Genomic DNA, 21,448 nt, shown 5'->3' with positions numbered 1-21,448 from the left:
ATCTCTACTTTGTTTAAAAGTTCAAGTTTTTCAACTTTTTGATGAGAAAATCTGAGTGAAACCATCAGATATCTGGGGAAGAAAACTAAGAATGTTTAATTTTTTTTTTTTGGCTTACTAAATTATAGTTTAATTGATAGTGAATATTTAATAATGTCATATTGATCTGGATTTATATTTATCAAGTTTATATAAATTGAACCTTACCTTTTATATAATTTGAGTACATGAAATGCTTAAGTTAAATTAAATTAGTTGAATTAGTCATATTTTCTATAACAGATGAATTTTCATGAAATCAAAAAGAAATGGTACATTAATAGATGGGATAGGTGAAAATATATCATAAAATAATAGAATGTGGTCTTAAAGGTCACTTAGTCCAAGATAATAGGGATAGGGAAATCTCAGGTGAAGAAAGTCCTAACAGTACAGATCTGTGGCTTCTTTGAACCTTAGAGAATCTTATAGAATCTCCTAGAACGCTGTGAGACTAGGGGACTTGGTCAGGATTAAGTGGACAATTCATATAAGATGCTGGACTTGACCCCAGGTCCTCCTGGCTTCATTTTTTTTTTAATTAAAGCTTTTTATTTTCCAAACATATGCACCAATAATTTTTCCTCATTGACTCTTATATAGCCTTGTGTTCCAAATTCTCCCCTTTTTCCCCCCACCCGGTTCTCCTGGCTTCAAAAGCAATATCCCTATCTGTTAAGCTACACTGACTCATCCAGTCCAAAACTTTTTTTTTACCTTTAAGCTATATATTTTGTTTCTCTTTGATCAAAAAATCCAAAAATCACTGAATAATAATCAAAATACTGTATTTATTTAAGCATACCTAACCTTTCCCCTTTCTGACTCCATACAGCTACCAAAGTGGAAAATTTTCCTAAAGTTAGGATCTGATCATGTCACCTCCCTCCCTGCTCAGCAAATTTTGTTGCATCTACAATCAGATATAAACTTTACTACTTTTATATTTTTTTTATTTTATAGTTTATAGTTTATATTTTATAATCTTGTTTCACTTTACAGTGTGTTGAACTGATACTGGTCAACGCACTTTTGCACACACCATGTGTATGTGCCTTTGCATTGGCAGCCCCCCTTGGATGCACTCTTTCCTCACCTGTCTTTTCCAGTGTCACCTTTGTCATTTAGCCTTTCCCCATGCTGTTCTGTCCTCCTGCCCCACCCTGATCCTCAAAATTACAGATAAGTATCTAATTGTTGATAGTAAAGGGGTGGGGAGATAAGAGTCAGCTGCCGTGCAGCCCAATTCACTATAATTTGGCTTGTCTAGGCATTCTATCACAGAAGCTATGTCTGGGGACTCTTAAGAAAATTATTTAAATATAGGGTTTATCATCAGTCTCAACCATTGTTCCTATTCTAATCCCAACTGAGGATAAATGAACTTCACATTTTACCCCTTACAACCTGAAGAAAAAATATTTCTTCTATTAAAGTTCTAGTTGTACAAAAGAGAACATTTTGATTTCATAGTCTATCCACAAACTTTTGACAGAACTCTTTTATTTTTTAATTTCAAACCATATTCCCTTAAAATTATGGTCATCCTTTATTCAGCCTACTTCCTTACTGAAGTCATTAAATACTTGCTTATATTTTGACTTGATTTAGGGAAATTTTCTTTAATTTTTCATGGAATTTTCTATTTCATCCTTTGCAATAGATGTTGGCACACAAATAAATTGTTTTCATGGTAGTCTCTTTATACTCTTATGATGAACACTGCAAATTAAGATGATCACAGAAGCACACATGATGGGCTTAAAATGAAAACTACTTTACATTTTGTCAATATTAATATGATTTGATTCTTCCAATGTTACACCATCCTAATATCTGATCAAAAAACCTTATGAAAGCACTAATAATGAAATTTGTGTTCACAAATAGTTTTTAAACTAAGTGATTCTTACTACCTTCTGCTATCTTGCTACCATGACTGTAAATGGAAGGGGGCCACTGAGAACTGGAAGTCATGATATATTTTACTTTTTTTCACAGGTTGCCCTGACCAAAGAAAAATCTTTTCTTTACAAGCCATCTCTAGATAGATAGATAGATAGATAGATAGATAGATAGATAGATAGATAGATAGATAGATAGATAGATAGATAAAGACAGACAGAAAGACAGACAGGGAGAAGGAAGAAAGGACAAGATCAATGCCTATGACTTCCTAATGATAATTTCTCTCTGTTTAATTAGAGTGCTCCTTGTTCATCCTATTTAGATAGACAGTCTCTTCTTGGCATCAAGCACCCAGGATCATATTCATGCCTCAGCAAAGCATGAGAATCAGTCTTTTTTTGGTGACTTTGCCAAAGGTGTTTAACAAACACAAAGCTTCAAGGACTCAGTTTTTCTATTCTGATCCTCGTTCTGGCTTTTTCATTGTAAAACTGAGAATAGACTGTCACTTTGAGAGATTCTAACCTCAACCGCAGCTAGATTCCTTATTTTTTTCATTTCCTCTTTAGGAAGTACTATAATAGTTTTTAAACTCTTCTGAAAGATCATACTCATGTCAATAGAGAAAATAATGTGCCATTGCCACTAAGAATTTAAGAACATTTGAAAACTTGTTCATGTTTAATTTTTTTTTTATCTAAAACTGATCTTTTAACATTTTCTCTTTTTTAGCAAAGTATGTGATAAAAGTATGATTAATAAATGATAGGGTATCTAATTTGGATTTTTTTTAAGGTCATTTTGTGTAATTAGCTTTTGTTTTGAATATCTGTTTTATTTTTGAAATCTGAATTAAAAGTAATGTTTTTTAAGATCTGTTGTATACCCTAAATGATTCATATTAAAGAAGAGAAATTTAAGTTTCCTCAATATGTTTAGTTTTGTATGATTATAGAACTTTTAAAAACTGATTTTATTTATTTATTTCGTAGATTTTGATTACTCTGAAATTTAGGACATTCTAGTATGAGTCTTATCACTCTGAATTTTAAAAAACAATGTAATCAAAACATTTCTGTATGCTAAATTAAGCTTCTGTGTTTGATTTATTTTATAATCATATAATTGATATACAGAAATAGAATATGATAGTGAAATGATATAATTCAAAGGGTATTGTATTTGGAAGGGCCTGGTTTTTAATTTTAAGGTGTGTTTTTAAACTTATGGTAATCTCTTTGAAGGCAGTCTTTAATGGACTTGGTTTAATTTTTTATAATTGAAGTTATTCAAAAAAAAATTTCACATCCAGTCTAGTGAATAATGATCTAGTTGATGTAAAAGGGCACTTTGTTTAGTTCTTTGACTTAAAAGTGTTTATCTCTTTATTACTGATTTGAATGGGATGTCTATTAATTTTTTAAAACATGCATTTGAAATAAAAACTATTTGTATAATAACATAATCTCATTTTAATGACTTTTTTTGGAATTTATGTATACAAACTTGCCTAGGGCTGTGTGTATGTGTGTATGTGTGTGTTTATATATTGTGGTATTTGAACTCCTTCTGTCTGACTTTAAGTCCAACTTCCTGGCTTCTATATCATTGTCTTATTTAAAGTTTTGAACTATTAATTAATGATTAACTTTATCTGATGTCAACTTTTAAGTTTTTATATTTAATTTTTTTTCTTTAAATTCAGATACGATTGAAAAAGAAATAAGAAAAATCTTCAATATTCCAGATGAAAAAGAGACCAGATTATGGAACAAATACATGAGTAATACATTTGAGCCACTAAATAAGCCAGACAGTACCATTCAGGATGCTGGTTTATATCAAGGACAGGTATTGTTTGTTAACACTTTTTATTTTAAGTATGCTGGATACTTATTACTTATATATGTGTGCCTGAATATCCATAATAGACTCAATAGACCTAAAAGGTCTTGATTAATGCATCACTGTCTTCCAAAAAGGAAATCTAATGAAAGAAGAGCCTGTCCTTAGTCCTGTTCTAACACCTTTATCAGTGATTTGGATAAAGGTATATCAATATATCAAATGTCTGTCAAATGTATAGTTGCTTTAAAGGATAATTGCTACATTTAAAACATTTCAAGATCTGAAATCTTTTTGGTAGATAAGAAGTGCTTAAGTTTTGGTAAAGATAAGTAAAGTATTTACCAAGTACATTAGTAAGGTAAATATAAAAGCTTTTATTTAGTTCCCAAAAATTATCTCTACAAAGGTGGAATTTTGACTAAATTAAATAAACAATTCATGTTGAAAATCCCAAAAGCTAATTTAGCAGCCAGCCTTAATTAACATAAGCCAAAGTGGAAAAAAATCTAATGATGCTTTTTCATCAAAAAGAAAAGTAATATTTGAAATGCTAGTTCTAGTCAGTCTTTTCCATCTGATTGCATCTGGAAATATGTTCAGTTCTAGATATTTAGATTTTTTTTTAAACAAATAAGTTTTGGGGTTTGTACAGAAATGTTAAATGCATTTGAAACTATTTCATAATATTGATTAATGAACTGATCAAGTGTTTAGCCTAGAGAAAAAAAGATTTAGGAATGAGGAATATTAAAACTTTCTTTAGGTATCTGAAGAATTAGCATGTGAAAGAGAACGCATACTGCTTAACCCCGCAGAATAGAAGGCTTGGATACTTTCTGTCCCTTTATCTCCTGAGATACATACACAGTACTTTGGCACATATTAGGAGCTCCATAATACATAACAATTTTTATGAGAAAAAACTTCCTAACAACTATCCAAAAAAATTGTGTGGCTTGACTCAGAAAAAGAGTGAATTTTTATCATTTCAAACAGACTATTAGATGGTGAGTTATCAGATATATTTTAGCAAAGTGTTCATATGCTAAATTTGTATAGAAGATCTCTGAGATTCCTTTAACTCCTAAGATTCCATGATTCTTTTGCTTGGGATACATCTTGTTAAAAGGAAGATTATTGACACTTATTGATGGGAGACAGCAATGGAGATTGGCTCCCATTAAGTTTTTTTTGAATTAAAATCAGTTTTACATAAATGAGCATATAGGCTGATGAAAAATACATTTATAGTACATATTCACATTTTATTACAATTCAGCTAACTGAATTTACTTCCTCAAAGTTTCTCTGTTAACATCTATTACTTCCAACATCTTGTTAACACCAACACTTATTTAAATTTTTTATTGATGACCATCCCTCTTAAACTTACTATTCTGCATGAACTTAAGTCCAACAAAAATAAAAAGAAAAATCTATCCAAAAAAGCATTTGTTCAGAAGAGGAAGCTGCCAGAGACACTTTATGGGAACTTAGATAGGGGTAAGCGCTATTTAGAGATTTCCATTTGACTGAAAGATGATATTGTTCATTTCAGTTAAGAGTGTTGAGGAATGCTTGGGTTAGAGACAAGATGAGTAAAATTGAATAATTGCTCTATATCTCTCCAGCCACATCTCCCCTGGTATGGCTTCAATATGTTTTAGGTTTAAGGTTTTAATATAATAATATCCATGTATACTATAACATATTTAACATATATAAGACTACCTGCCATCTAGGGGAGGGGTGGAGGGAGGGAAGGAAAAGTCGGAACAGAAGTGAATGCAAGGGATAATGTTATAAAAAAAATTACCTGTGCATATGTTTTGTCAATAAAAAGTTTAAAAATAATAATAATATCCATAATAATATCCAATGTATTGAACATGAAAATAAATAAATTTAAATGCCTAAAATCTATAACACATATTACTATTTCATATTATCCATAGGGCATTTTCCTAATATTAGCACAAAATAGTTGATTTTAGAATAATAGTCTATATTACTAATTTTTCTATTAAAAAATTCTGCTAAAGACTAAAGTTAATGTGAATTCAAAGTAATTACAGTGAAATAAATATTGGCATTTAATATTGGTTCTTTACTAACTAGCTGTACAATCATTAGCTGTACCTTTTTCTGTTAATACAACTTTTAATATGAGGGATTTTAACTAGGTGACATATCTGGGATTTTTTTCCACTCTAAACTTCAGTAAGTAATCCAGACATTTTTCTAAAATAATGGTAATTATTTCAGCAAAACCTGGTTACCTTTTGTTGTTAACATAATTATGTTATAATGTTAATAATTGGTCATATGTGTATGTGTATATATATATATATATATATATATATATATATATAACATAATTATGTGTTATAATGTTAATAATTGGTCATATGTGTGTGTATGTGTATGTATATCTATATATATAGTGCTTTAAGATTGAAAAACCACTTTTGCTAACAAAAACTCTACTTTTTCATTTCATATAAGAAGAAATAGAAACTGAGAAAGGTTAAATGAACTACCCAGAGTCACTGGCATTGTTAGAGCTGAGATTCAAACCCACATCCCCTTATTCAAATTCCTGTTTTCTTTTAGCCACTTTTAGAAAATTTGGTTTGCTGATTCCCTAGTTACCTCTCACTTTAGAAGAAATTTGGTTTGCTAAGCCCTTAGTTATTTCTCAGTTCAGGAAAATAAATAATTAGGAGGTAGAAGACACCTCAGAAGTCATTTTATTGATTCTAGCCTACTTTTCCGTTTTTTTATTTATTTTTCAGATTTTGAATGTTTTCTAATATATTGCCTTTTCCTATCAAGTTCTGTATTCTTGATAATTTTGATTAAGCATCCTATTTATGTTTTTATTCAAGTCAGTGATAAAAATGTTGAACAAGGACAATCCTTAACACTCCCAGAGACTTTCCTTTTAGATTAACATTGCTTAGTGCTCTTTTGGTCTGATCATTTAATTTCATAAGTACAGTAATTTTGTGGTCATAATGCTTACATCATTTCCCAAGAATATCAAGAGAGATTTTCCTTGCTGAAATATAAATATATAATATGTATTACTTATATGCCAGTGTTGTTACTCTTAAAGTAAGGATTTCATTTTTCTTACTTCCTCATAGCAATCCTCTTATCTGTATCTAAATGTATCTGAATCCATTGACGAAATATATAGAGCATGATTATGATACACTCTTTAAATGACTTTCCTTAAAGTCACACAAATAGTACTCATTTTTTGCAAATGAGTTTTCAGATTTTTACATTGATTCCTGAGAAAATAATAATATAGATTTTATAGGTGTTTTGTTTACTCAGGTAAATGAGTCAAAATTAAGATCAAAAACTAATTGTTACACTATCTAACCCATACTAGTGAGTTTTATTTTCCTATTATTGTATGACATCTGAACCCCACGCCTTTTTTAGACTAAAAACAAAGGAAAAAATATCATGGATTAATTTTTATTTTTAACTTTAAAATTATAGAAGACCATTTTACTATGTCATATTTGCAGATGCTAGTAATAGAGCAGAAAAATGAAGATGGAACATGGCCAAGAGGTCCTTCAACTCCTAAGTAAGTATCTTAATTTTTTTATTTACTCACTACTGAGTGATTCAGCTTTTATGCTTTTGTAACTACTTTTTGTACACTAAAATCCAGAATAATTGAATGTACCTGAAATATAATCTATATGCCTTCATTAAATGTTTCAGAATTTTTTTCTTAAGTTTTCAAATTGATTTAAACTTTTATTTATACTGGTATATTCTATTCAAAGTGGCAAATCTGCATTGTAAAATATTTTGTGTTTTTATTGGTAATATTTCTATGAAAAGAAGATTTTTGAGAAATGAGGAATTTAGAATATGAAATAATGACAAAAGTTAAATTTAGGATTCCTTTTAACTATAAGATGCTATCATAAGGCATATATTTATAATAGCTCGTTTGTACAGCATACACAGATGGTTTTGGTTGACTTGAATTTTAATAAGTGAAACAATTTAGTTATCGACTTGTTCATAACATAAAAGAAAATAGTCTTAAATTAAGCACCAGTCATAAAATATACATTAATAATTAGACAGCAGTCACATTGTTTTTGAAATATTCATGGGAAACTCCTGAATCTATTAGTTAAATGCTTGTTTTCATAGCCAAGTTATAGTGGGTAGCTATATGAAAGCATGAACTTGGTATAAAGAGAACCTAAGAAAGTATGTAGCTTTTTATGAGAGATTAATCTTACAAAATAACTTGTTTGAAAGCTTATGTTTGATTATTAGATACTTATTAAGACTAAAATTTGAGTCAGTGTTGGGTCTTCTATTTAGAATTTCATAAAGTTCATTTATCTTTGCTCATAATTTGCAATGATGTTTGATATTCTGAAGGAAACTATGTAGTAGAAAGAGCACTGAATTTAATGTCTGGGTCAACTCTTAGATACCATTTAATTAGCTTTGTGATAACTGTCAAGTTGTTTAACTGATCAAAGCCTATTCTTTAAAATGAGGATTCTGCCAGCATGACTCTCACTTACAGGAATGTTACAAGAATTATGAAATAATTTATCTTTCAACTACTATAGAACTGCAAGTTACTATTGTTCTTATTAGTAGTATTATTAATATAATAATATTACTAAGTACTCTTATTATAGTAATGCAAAAGAGATTCACTTAGTCACTGGCATGGCTTCTTGAAATTGTTGGTTATTTGGCCCTTTGTTTCATTAAATATCTTTCCTTCAACTTAAAAAAAATTTTTTTCTTGCTGAGGCAATTGGGGTTAAGTGACTTGCCTAGGATCATACAGCTAGGAAGTCTTAAGTGTCTTAGGCCAGATTTGAATTCAGGTCCTCCTGATTTCAAGGCTGGTGCTCTATCCACTGCATACCTAGCTGTCCCTTTAATTCTTTTTTGAAATCAATACAGTTGCTTCATATGAGCAATAGTAACAATGCTCCTTGGAGGAAATGCAGAAATCTACAGCAATGTCCTGCCCTTAAGGATTTCACAATTTAGTTTAAGAAGCAAAATAAGTCACAACATAATATAGTTGCTAAATAAAATATATAAAAATATTCAGTATAATAATATCAGAGATCTCATTTAAAAATGTGATGTCAAATGAGTGGTTTGTAATTTATTGAAAATTGGTACCATTGTAACACCAAATATAATTGAAGGGAGTTGGCAATATTTTGAGCCAATCAGAATTTAGTGAAATTTGGAATTATGTACAGTATGACCAATATTATTTCCTAGCTAAGATTTCAATTAGCTTGACTAAAAGTCAATGGTCTTTATTAGTATCTATTGTATTTTCTATGTAAGAAACCCAACAGATATGTATAATAAAATGAAAAGGAAAATTAACACAATAAGAAAATTTTACTTTCTTATTGAAAATATCACACGTAGATAGGAAGCCATCTTTTAGAATTAAGGGTTCATATTTCCCTAGACAACTCTGTCTTCTGCAATGGTAATATATTTCTTCACCTAGAATTCCTTTCACTTATAAACAATTAAACATTTGCCATATATTTCCCAAATGAAAAATATATCAGTGAAACACCCATTCAATTGTTCTTTAGTGATTTACTTTAGTAATTTGAAATATTTTAAAATTAGCCATTTTGTCTTGGACAGAGTTTGTCAGGAAAACTTAAGGTAATCTCTCTCCAACCAAAGTATAAATTTTTTTTTTTAACCAAGAAAATACTTTATTTACAATAAAATACTAAATACTTTGTTTAAATGACTTTGACTGAAACTAAAAGCAAAAGATCACAAATATCCCAAAAGTCATAAAAAGTATCCTTAAGTTATTTTGGCCAAAATTAAGATATCTTGCATATTTACCTAGAGGTTTATTTGACTTATCCATTTAAGCAATGGGCTTATAGTCAGGATGACTTGAGTTAAAATCCATCTTCGTTTAACAGCTTTGTGGGCAAGTTACTTAACAGCTCTGCACCTCAGTTTCCTCATCTTTAAATGGGGGTATTAATAGAAACTACATCCTAGGGTTGTGGTGAGGATCAATATTTGGTGAGAAAATATTTGGAAAGTGCTTAAGCACACTATCTGGCATATATATTATTGTTATTATTATTTCTAGCCTATAAAACTTTGGGATACATACAATGTAAATAACTATAAGTTATATATTTAATTATTATAATGCATTATAAACAGATATGCAAGATTCAAGATAGAAAACTTGGGGGTCATCTTTGAGGATGGATCTGAGATATTCATAATGCTTAAGAGAAAACCTTAAATAAAGTAAATCCAAATGGAAATATTGAGCCAATAGTTTTTGCTGAAAGATTGAGCCAGTAGTTTTACACACTCCCCATATTACCCATGTATTTTTTGTTAAGCAGAATTTCATAATGCTGCAGCATCCTAGCCATGAATGCTTGTGACTTCAGAATACTTTATAAATATAATTGTTAAATACCATTTTACAAAATTACTTTACCATATAATGTAATTAAACCTTTATTTACTTGGATATGAGATCTTGTAACTTAGGCCCCTCTGCATAGAAAGGTCATACGATATCTTCTGTAATATTTAAGTAATTTTTAGGACATAATTTCAAAAATTACAGATTTTTTTGAGACTTCACCTATTATGTAATTGACATTCAAATTATCTAGAGAACTTTATCTTATACCTTTTGAAATATTGTGTTATTTTTACTAATGACAAGTTACAAGTAATAATTTTCCTATGAAATATATCAAATGTTCTTATTTTCTCTGATTTGAGAAGAAAAATTCTGAGTTTGTTATTCCCTTTGATTATGTTAAATCTAATAGATTTGGTTGTAAAGAATGGATTTTGCCCTGGCTTGCTATTAAATATCCTTCACTGTAGTTTTCCTAGAGTCAAGAGAGTTACATTTAAATTGTTTGTAAAAATATAGTTTTTATACACTCATAAAAACTTGACCTAAGTCAAGTCAAAAAGTACTTATTAAATATCTTCCATGTACTCTGCTAAATCCTGTGGATACAAAAAAGGGTGTTTTCCTCCACCACAAAATAAAATTGGTTCCCCACTTTCAAATGGCTCACATCACAGCCTAATATGGGGGTAGGAGGAAATGCTAGGGGACAGTATGCAAATAAGATATATGCAAGATAAATTGGAAATTCTCTGATGGAAAAGTCATTAGTATTTATGACAGATTTCATGCAGAATATGGGATTTTAGTTGAAACTTGAAAGGACATCAGGAAAATCAGGAGGTGGAGATAATGGTGATGATGATAATGGTAATGGTAGCCAAGATAGCAAAAGCAGCATTTATATAACACCTGCTGTCTTCTAGGCATTGTGATATGTGCTTTGAAAAGTGCAAGTGATAGCAAAGATCCAGTGTCACTGAATTTCGGAAGGTAGGGAGGGAAGGGAGCAAAGTATCAGAAACTGGGAATGAAAGAGATTGACTGGGTTATGGAGGGTTTTAAAAGTCAAAAAGAAGGTTTTACATTTGATCTTGAAGGTGATATGGAGCCACTACAGGTTCTTGAATCAACTTGACATTAGAGTAGAGGAGTGACTTGAGTTAAGAAACTTCAGGAAGGGATACCAACCAGAAGACTATAGTAGTAATTAGAATTTATCTAATCCATCCCATATATTAATAGAGATTACATCTATAGCATCCCTTGTTAGTTCCTTTGGATTCACTAGAAAACTTCCAAATTAAATTTTATTTTTTTTCCTAGTTCTTCCCTTGCTGAAAAAGAAAATGAAAAACACAAAAACCAAAAAAACCTTGTAACAAATAAGCCTAATGAAGCAAAACAAATTTCCACATTATTCCTATTCAGAAATGTGTATTTCTTTCTGCATATTACTTCATCACCTCTATTTCAGAAGGTGGATGTCATTCTTCAGCATTCTGGAAACAGTGCACAATTGTGTTGATTAGATCTCTCAAGGTCAAAATTATTTGTTTTTACAATATTGATATTACATTGTAAGTACCCTACATTATTTCTTGTGACAATCACTTCCCAATTGGTGGGTCATTTCCTTAGTTTTCAGTTGTTTCTCACTACAAAAAAGGGTTATCAGTGCACATGACACAGAATTGGCCATTAATAAATGCTTGTTGCTTAATTGATTGCAACAGCTTCCTAATTGGTCTCCCTGCCTCAAATCTGTCTCCAATCCAATCCACCTTCATTTGCCAAAAAGATTTTGCAAAAGATCAAATCAGATCATATCACTCACATATTCAATATACTCTGATGGCTTCTTATTATCTCTAAGGTGAAGTAATGCTAATCCACCTTCCAAGCCCTTCATATTCTGGCTTAAATCTACCTTTACAACTTAATTAAAAGTTATCCCTTTGATTGAAATAAATTTGACACATTCCTGTGTCCTACCTCTGTGCTTTTGCTCCCATGGCTAAAATGTCCCAGCTTCTTGTGTGCTTTCTCCTGACTGCTGCCCTTTAGAGCAATTTATTTCCTTGAAAATCTCATTGTAAGTGCCACTTTGTAAAGAAAACCTTGCCTGATCACCTCAGGTAGTCCTGTTTTTCCATCCCACAATTTAGTTTGTATATATTTAATATGTACTTATATGTATATAACCTCCTTGAGAGCAGGGACAATTCCATTTTTATCCTCGGCATCTAGTGTCTGACTGTGGGTTTCTGGGCAAGTCATTTTGCCTCTCAGTAGAGAGAATTTCCTTATGCTGGAGTTCTTAATATCAGTGAAATTACTGTCAGATTCCTCTCCCTTTCCCTAATACCTTGTACAGTACACAGCAAATAATAGACATATAGTAAATACTTATTGAATTATACACACACACACACACACACACACACACACACACACACACCCCACAGAATATGTTACAGCTGCATGCATAGCTCACACTCTGATTTGGCATTTTCTGGATAGAATGGAAAACTATCTCATTACCCTGCCTTTCCAGATCTAATCTTAGTTAGCTACTCATGCCTGGAAACATTGCTCTTACACTACCTCTTCAACTCCAAAGTAGGCCATGTTTAGAGATCCTCTTAGTTGCTGTCCTGCTTCTCGTGTCTTCTCAGTCTTTCTCCCTTTAACCATTTGGCACTCTGGGCATCATTCTATGAGGGCCTCTTGAATGTTCTTCATAACTCATATATTCCCTATATCACCCAAAAGGTGATTAATAGGTGGATTTATTACTGATTGAATTGAATCATAACAAACATGATGTTTTTGTTAACTAAAACAGAAGGCAAAGGTATATAGCAGTCAAATGAGTAGATAGCACTCGATTCTTCCGGAAAAATAAATTAAAGGAGCTGCAGAGTTGATTTTCTGGTACATCCAAAGGCAGAATAGATACCAGTTTGATGGGACATTTAATCGACTTGTAGTTTTTGTTGGTGATAAACATTTGAAAAAGACTACTATGAAGATAAATGTATCATATGGTATACAACATCTGTTACAATGAAAAGAAAGAAAAATTCTATAAAAACTTTGCATCCCCTCCCCTCACTTCCTTCTTCCCACAAAAAAAAAAAAACACACACACACATCAAAATACACATACTACAGTAATTTCAATACAGGTAGTCGCAGTGGAGGACAATAAAAATATGTTAAGAAAAAGAAATATGAAGGGCTAAAGTCCTTAAACCTATGTATAATTGACATTTCTCTTGCAGAAGAGAATAAGTAGGGTCTAGATGTGGCAAGCATTTAAATACCTCATAAATGAAATGAACTTACTTAATAGAATGGAAATAACTACTGGCAAATCAGCTGTCTTTGTTATCGTCAAATTATTGTCTTCTTAGAGTAAAGATCAAAATTAATACCCAGTCACAAGAAAATAAAAAATAGATTTATTGAAGCTCCAACCTGACTTATTTAAATAGTTTCTATTTAGGAATTCCTAAGGAATATTAAATAATCATTACCATCAGGAAACTGAAAAAAGCCTAGAACTGCCCTAACCAGCAAACACTATGTATTTTAGTAAAATAGATCTAATAAATCTGGCAAGGGGAGTGCTGATTTAAAACTTACACTTATTTGTAAATCTGACAGTTGAAAATAGTGGAAGATTGCAAGAGCAACAGTACTAAAAGAAGCAGCAGTTTTTTTGTGAGATGTCTAGAGCTTTTTAAAGGTCCTAAAGACCTTGAGTTCAAATCCTACCTCAGTGTGACCTTTGATTTCACCTTCAGGATGTTTGAATGAAAGTGTTTGCAACTGTTTTGTTAATATATGATGTGTGTGTGTACATATATATGTAATATGTATATATTACATATGCTAAGGAAATGAGGACCTGAACTAGGGTCTTTACCCTATAATTAGAGAGAATTGACTTTCTGAGATTAGGAGATATACTAACATCCTTGAGATAAGTCAGAATCTGAATACTACATTGAAAAGAGCTAAACTAACAGTCAGAGACATGAATTCAGATCTCACCTCTGCCACCTACATGCACTTGGGCAAGTTGCTTGATCTCTGTGAGCTTTATCATTTATACAATGAAGAGATGAGAGTAGATGACCTCATAACCTTATATATATTTAAGGAGAGGAAGCTCCCTGCCACTGTGATATTTACATTTCAATGACCTATTCACCTTGTTATCTAATAAGAGTTTCAGGATGAAAAGGGTTTTTGTCAAGAAGCAAAAACAAAATTGTTGTGTACCTCAATATATTTGCATAAATTTAGCAATACTGGAGAAAAACCAAACTGGGCTTTAAAAGAACAGTCAAAGCTCTGTCTTATTTTTCTTGTATCAGGTCTCTATAAAAGAATAACAGTTCTGTAAGCCACTGTTTCAGCTAACTGTTTGAGCTAAAGTTCAAAATCGGATAATGCTTGTGATTTGTGGTAAGGATAACATAACAGCAAAAGGTATTTTAACTTTATTACAAGCAAAAGCTTTTTCTTGGCTAGAATTGATGCTCAGGGAGATTTGGGTGGTGATAATGGATCTGATGAAAAGGCTTGAAAACCAACTCTCACTTTATTTATTTTCCAAAGAAGATCCTTTTTGGACTAAGAATGAAGAATGAAAGTAGTTAGAAGGGTGTAGAAATCTAAGATTAAGTGATACGGTAATCAGCATCATGCTGCTCTCAGTTAAGTTCAAATTATCAGAACCCAGATATCCTATAATTCTTTAAAAATTGACAGATAGAATTGTTAATCTATTACTGGTCATTTAAAAAAGATTGGTGAAGATGAAAGAGGGTAAAAGCAGAAAAGAGTAATTTTAATTTTATAATTTAATTTTGCAATTTTTAATTGTAAAGGGATTGTAGTACTAAGGGGAGCAACCAACTACATATCAGAGAGCATAACTTATTTTGAGAAAGTTTTAAAAAATAATAAAAGATTGATTTAGGAAACCTCTGATTACTAAAAGCCATTTTATCTTCTTTAATGACTTCATTAAGAAGAGGTCATATGAGACCAAATTAATGATAGCTCTTTTTTGATAACAACTTGGAGGGAGATCTCTGGTAGGATGCTTCATGGATCTTACCTTGAACCCTATGTTTTTCCACATTTAGTTCAGTAATTTAGATGAGAGAGAGAGTGTGTGTGTGTGTGTGTGTGTGTGTGTGTGTGTGTGTGTGTGTGTTTGAATTAAAATTTCTTTACCCCCAAATTATTTTATTTGCAGAAACAAAATAAGCAAAAAGAAAAACAAAAGCAATACAAAAGAGAATATTATCATGTGCCCAACAGAACATCAGGGAGGATTCAAAATATATGACAACAAATACCAGTTTAAGAAAGTACATATATTAGTCCACACACATATATATGATGTTCATTAACATGTCAGACCACATCTATAATAATATACTTAGTATTGCATACTGTATTTTAGGAAAAAGGTCAATAACAGGAGCATGTCAAAAGAGAAACCAAGATGGTAAGAGGAATTGAAGAATATGCCTTTTTAGAATTAGTTGAAGGAATTAGAAATTTTTAGAATGGAGCAAAGAAGTATAGTTGGGACTCAATAGCTATTTTCAAGTAACTGAATGACTGTCATTTTAAAAAAACATTTACCCTTTATTCTACTTAGTCCCACAGGCAGAACTGGCAACAGGGGTTAAAAGCTGTAGACATGACTATTTAGGTTTAATATGAGGACTAATATGTTGCTTTTGAAGATAGTTTATTTACTCTCATTAGAGTTCTTTAAGCAAGCATTGGTTATGAGGATTGGGGGTAGGGGGGGAAGAATGCCTGCAAAAGAAATTCTTGATGAAATAAATTTTGTACTAATTATCTCTGGATTCTTTGTTCTTGGAAGAACTGGACATATTACAAATGGAATAAAACTAACAAAATCTGTTAAATCAATTACTGAACAACAACTTCAAGCGTTGTCAGCTTTAACCTCCGTCTGTTGTATGCATTCTCTTCTCTACAGTCACATAACCATCAGTCTCACTCTGGTGTAGAACCTCATCACCTCTCACCCTGAACTATTACATCAGCCTTCTAGTTAATACTTTCTTCTCAAGTTTCTCTCCTTTCCCATCTATTCAAAGTGAGTTTTCTAAAGCACAGGTCAGACCATGTCACTTTATACTCAGTTAAACTCCATTAGCTTCTTAATGCCTATAGCATCAAATATAAATTCCTCTGACATTTCAAGCTACTCACAATCTGATTCCAGCCTCATTGTGTATGTCTCACTTTCCTTGTTTTCAATTTAATAGACTGACAATCAAGAAATAAAACATTAAAGGATAAAAATAATAAAGAAGAGTCTCTAACGTGCATTTTCTTTTATTTTTATATGTGTGTAAATATACACACATAAATTGACATATTCAAATCATTTCAACACACCTGTAATTTTTAAATCACTTATCAAAAAGCAAATTATAACCAATGCCTATTGCTGTGACCTATTCATAGATGGTGTTGCTTAATAGTTTTTCAGTTGGGTTTGACTACATGACCCCACTTGGTGTTTTCTAGGCAACTATTCGTAAGTAGTTATTATATTTTGTATAACATAATATATATAATGTTATATATATTTTAAATAATATGCAAATGTATAATATGATAAAATATGAATTGTTCTTTCAAAAAGTCATAGCTTTAAATAAGTAAATATTGTCTAGTTTCAATATATTAGTGCATGGGTATAACTTTCTGAATTAACTAACCATGCTACTATAATTGTTTAAGTGAAAATTTTCATGAGTCTTTTTTTTTTTAATATGCTTTCTTCATTATTCTTTCTATTAAGTGGAATTTTATCATCGTGCTTACATATTAGAACTTTACTATAATGCTATGCTGGGGCTCAAATAACTCAGCATATTTATTTTTATGCATATATGTGCCGCCTCATTGCTCTAGGAGATACATGGATTTTACAGTTTCATTGAAGAGACAAACACTGAGAATTTAACCATACAAGTCTCTATATGATTAAATACCAGATAAGCATTTGTCTGTGGTAAAGACATTACAAAAATGTTTCACAGTGCTGCTATAATCATTTAGGCATCTACTAATTGCTTCCAGAAAAAAATTCATACTTGCAAACTTTTTTTTTTTTTGCTGTACATTCCAGCCAAATTAGTCTTCTTACTGTCTTCCTCCCTTTTCATAAGTCATTCCCTTATTTCTCACCTCAGCCTCCTGTCTGTGAGGCTCAGCTCAAGTACCATCTTCTACAAAAGGCCTTTCCTGGTTCCCTTAGTTGTTAGTGCTTCCCTCAGCTTCCCCTTTCTTCCATGTGGATCCCAGAAAACCTACCCTCATCTTTCCAGTAAATAATAAATAAACTTAATTTTCAGGAAACATTTTGTGGATTACCTATCCAATGTAAAATGCATTTGAAGTTTTTAAGTTCATTGCTTCTTGGAGGAAGTGGTATTTGAGTTACTGAAGAGTCAACAGTTTAAGGGGAATGACATTCCAGGCCTGTGTTAATGTGAATAAAGGCATATAAGCTGGACAATGAAAGACTTTTTTAAGGGATGCCAGGGTAGATCCCTTTCCCTCAATCACATAATGGAGAGAAGTTGCATGAATTAGAAGTGGAGGGGGGAAAAAAGGTATCAGATAATGATAAACCATGAAATTATTAGGCAGAGCAGTTTTGTAGGAAATATGGAATTATTGAAGGCTTTGGGGCAAAAGAATGTGGTAAAAGTAGTCGGCACTCACAAATGTAGCAAAACAATTAAATAATGAAAGCAGCCTGTGGCTTAGATCTTTCAGAGATCATTCATGTATTTCAGTTGTTCAACTTTAAGTAAAAAGGTGAATGTGAATGCCAGATTGTCATAGTTTAAGGAGGAATAAATATCTCATTAAAAGAAAAAAGGTATACATCACTCAATCAAAAATATTATAGTGAAAATAAGTAGAGAAATAGAATGATAGTGAGACAGCAACAGGATCACTGTGCCTTAAGCTGAAACTACATTATAAATAAGTCTTTTTTGTTATTTAAGTAATTGGACATTCTTTTTATTCCTGAATCGAATTTATAGCAAATATTATAGTGAAGTTTCAGTATGCTTGGCCTTATTCATGAGAGCTTTTTATATCATCTGCTTATTATTCATTGTTAACTTGTTTTCTACCTTCTTTGTATTTGAGTAGTCTAACCTTTCTTTTAAAAAAATGAAAATGGCATATTAATGTATAAAGAAAAGAGTTTTGTTTGCTATTTTAGGAAAGAAGGCTTGTATGGCAAGGAAGCAAGCATTTATTAAATGCTTAATATGTCCCAGATGGTGTGCTCAGTGCTATAGGAAAGATACAAATACAAGCAACAATTGAATTCGACTCACTAAAAATTTATTGTCTACTATGTGCCTGCACCATGCTAAGTGCTGAGGCTACCAAAAAAAAAAAAAAAAAAAAAAACCCTCAAAAAACAAAAGACAGTTTTTTTTCTCTCAAGGAGCTTACAATCTAATGGGAGGAGACATTACAGAAAAGGAATGGGTAGGTACCCTGTAGGTGCAAAAGGTCAAACAGTCAGGAGGAGAATGAAAATTGGCCACCTTAGGTACTCCTCCCCTACCTGCTAATTTGAGACTCAGAAAAGAGTTCAGCAATGAGAGAAGGGGCGTAGCATGACAAGGAATGTTCCAGGATGAAGAGCCACAGGTGCTGAGGGAACCTTCTGGGTGAGACAGCAGCTGAGAAATCATGACAAAATCCAGAAAGTCAAAAGTAAAGTTGGGGGGGAGGGACGTGATGGCTCTATATTAGCACATACATTATATACACACATACATGTAGTTTTAGTATCTATATAATTCATTTTCTTTTTAAAAATTTAGCTTTGATATATGAAACTTTGTTATTATTACTCAGCAATACGTTTCAAGGTTCTGTCAAGAACCTTCATTGTCAAATGAAGAGGAAAAAATTATTTCAATCTGGGAGAACATTTAAGTTTGCATTTGTAAACCAATTTCTGGGTGGAAGAAAGCTTTATTGTGTGTGGGAGGGGGAGTGTATGTGTTATGTAAGTAGTATGAGGAAGTAAAAAATGTCTATTGGCCCATTTATGGTCATATATTTAATATAAATATAATAATCATATCATTCACTGTACAAGTCCATGTTCAATAGGCAAAAAATATTTTTGTATTCAGAGTGGTAATGTGCATAAAGGACAGCAAGACCAAAATTTTAAAGTCCTACCTCATATACCATAAGTGTGTGACCAAGTCATTTAGCAGTTCTCTATACTATTAAGTGTCAAAAAGCTATTCATTTGCATTGGTAAAAGGAATTTCCATATCTAGAATTCCCCATACCAAATTCTCCTTATCCTCTCCTGGTAAATAAAATTTCAGATATTTTAAAATTAGTTTCTGTTGAAGAAGTCATGTATGACCAGTAATTGTTGTCCATAAGAGAATGTTTTAAATTTTAGTTTTCTGATGACATGTATAACCTTTCTACCATAGCTTAGAATAAAAAAAAAACTCTGAATTTAGAATAATACTTGCTCCCTTTTTTTTAAATACTAAAAATATTGCATTTGTTAATAGCAATTAGTGTGAAAACATTAATGGCAACTAACATCTACCATCTTTTTAAACTTTATATTAGATTTTGTCTAATATTACAAATTCTGGTGTACTTTCTTCAAAATTCATTCAACTGGCCTTTATCTAATTTCACAGATTGACTTTTGAATAAACTGGTTTATCACATTACCACCCCCTCTAAATAGTCTAAAATTGTTGATCCTGGATTCACAATTTTCTGCATGTATTCTAGGTCAATATCTCAATTTGGGGTTACTGAAGGAAAGCATTTAACTCCAAATTCAATTCAGCAAACTGTTATCAGGCTCAAGTTAGTCTGCTAACCCCATCTATACCATGTAGGTAACCCTTTATTTTGTTAGAAATGCCCAAGTAGCAGCATAAAAAGATATTTTCAAAAATTGTGGGAATAGATACATAGATAGGTAGATACTTAAACTTTATAAAGCCTACAAAAACAACTTATCACTTTCACTTATTCCTGTTAAACACTATTCTTACTGGACATGTTGATAAATATGGTAAATGTCTGATGGTCAGCAAAAGAGAATTTATATGAATAGCCACAAAATAGAATATCTAGGGTACTTTTGTACTTTGAAAGTTTGAATCAGTGTGATTGCTGCTGAAATTCTCTATAGGATTAAAGATATATTTTAGTTCATGTTTATCTTCTAGAGAAATTGTGAGTAGATCAAAATTAAAATATAAAAATAAAATCGAGCCTTTTCCATTTTCATTTGATCCTCACAAATTTGAAATTTGTGATAATGTTGCTATTGTACTGAAGTTTAGTTTTACACTGTTAGTGGAAAAGGAACTTGCCAAATTAAACCAAATTATAGGAGAAATTAACTGTGATTAAATTGCTGTGTAAATAACAAATTTAAGAATTACTAGTAGAACAGTGCAGGGCAGTAGGAGCCCAGGATTTGAATCCTACCTTAGCTACTTAATAGTTGGGTGGCTTTGGGGCAAATTACTATCTCCATAAGCATTTTTCTTCATCTATGTTGTATTAAACCAAGGATTCTTTACTTGGGATCAGTGAACTTGTTTTCTAAAACAGATAATTTCAATATAATTGGTTTCCTCTGTAATCCTGTGTATTTTTAAAATGCATTTCAAAACATCATCCAAGAAAGGGTCCATACTTAGGCTTCACCAGACTGCCACTGAGTGGCACCAAAAAATATATTGAAAAAACTCTAAATGGTTCAAGATGATCAGAATTTACTAAGTTTATTATTATTATTATTATATGCTTTTAATATTAATCAGCTTTGAATCTCTTGGCCAAAAAATTCTTTGTGTATTCTCTTTGTGATTTATTATTCATGCTTTTTCTATATCCTGTCTATTATTAAGAGTTTGTTGTTTAACTGAGTGATAAATTGGCTTTGTGAACAATTGGATTCTTGGCTTCTTACTATGTAATGCTATTCTGGATTAACTCATGAGAGAGACTACTATCCTAAATAATTTAAGTATTTCAATTAATGGAACATTGGCAACAAAATGTTTTGTAGTAAATGTTTAA

At 31.4% G+C, this 21,448-nt stretch overlaps 1 protein-coding gene across 5 annotated transcripts in view; it reads left to right on the top strand.

Moving 5' to 3' along the window:
* USP15 (ubiquitin specific peptidase 15) overlaps positions 1–21,448 on the top strand; it is a 154,145-nt gene that overhangs the window by 61,837 nt on the left and 70,860 nt on the right. For all 5 annotated transcript variants that reach the window (XR_007947652.1, XM_051961331.1, XM_051961333.1 and 2 more), the window contains 2 exons: positions 3,653–3,798; positions 7,341–7,402. Coding sequence is in view for 4 of the 5 variants with exons in the window: in XM_051961331.1 (XP_051817291.1) it covers positions 3,653–3,798; positions 7,341–7,402 (208 nt within the window). In the remaining variant the exon portion in view is untranslated. The remainder of the gene's footprint in view (positions 1–3,652; positions 3,799–7,340; positions 7,403–21,448) is intronic.

This window comes from Antechinus flavipes, chromosome 5 (genome assembly GCF_016432865.1).
Source record: "Antechinus flavipes isolate AdamAnt ecotype Samford, QLD, Australia chromosome 5, AdamAnt_v2, whole genome shotgun sequence".
Taxonomy (NCBI): Eukaryota; Metazoa; Chordata; class Mammalia; order Dasyuromorphia; family Dasyuridae; genus Antechinus; species Antechinus flavipes.
Note: the sequence above shows the minus strand (reverse complement) of the source record. Positions and strands in the feature narration are given on the sequence as shown.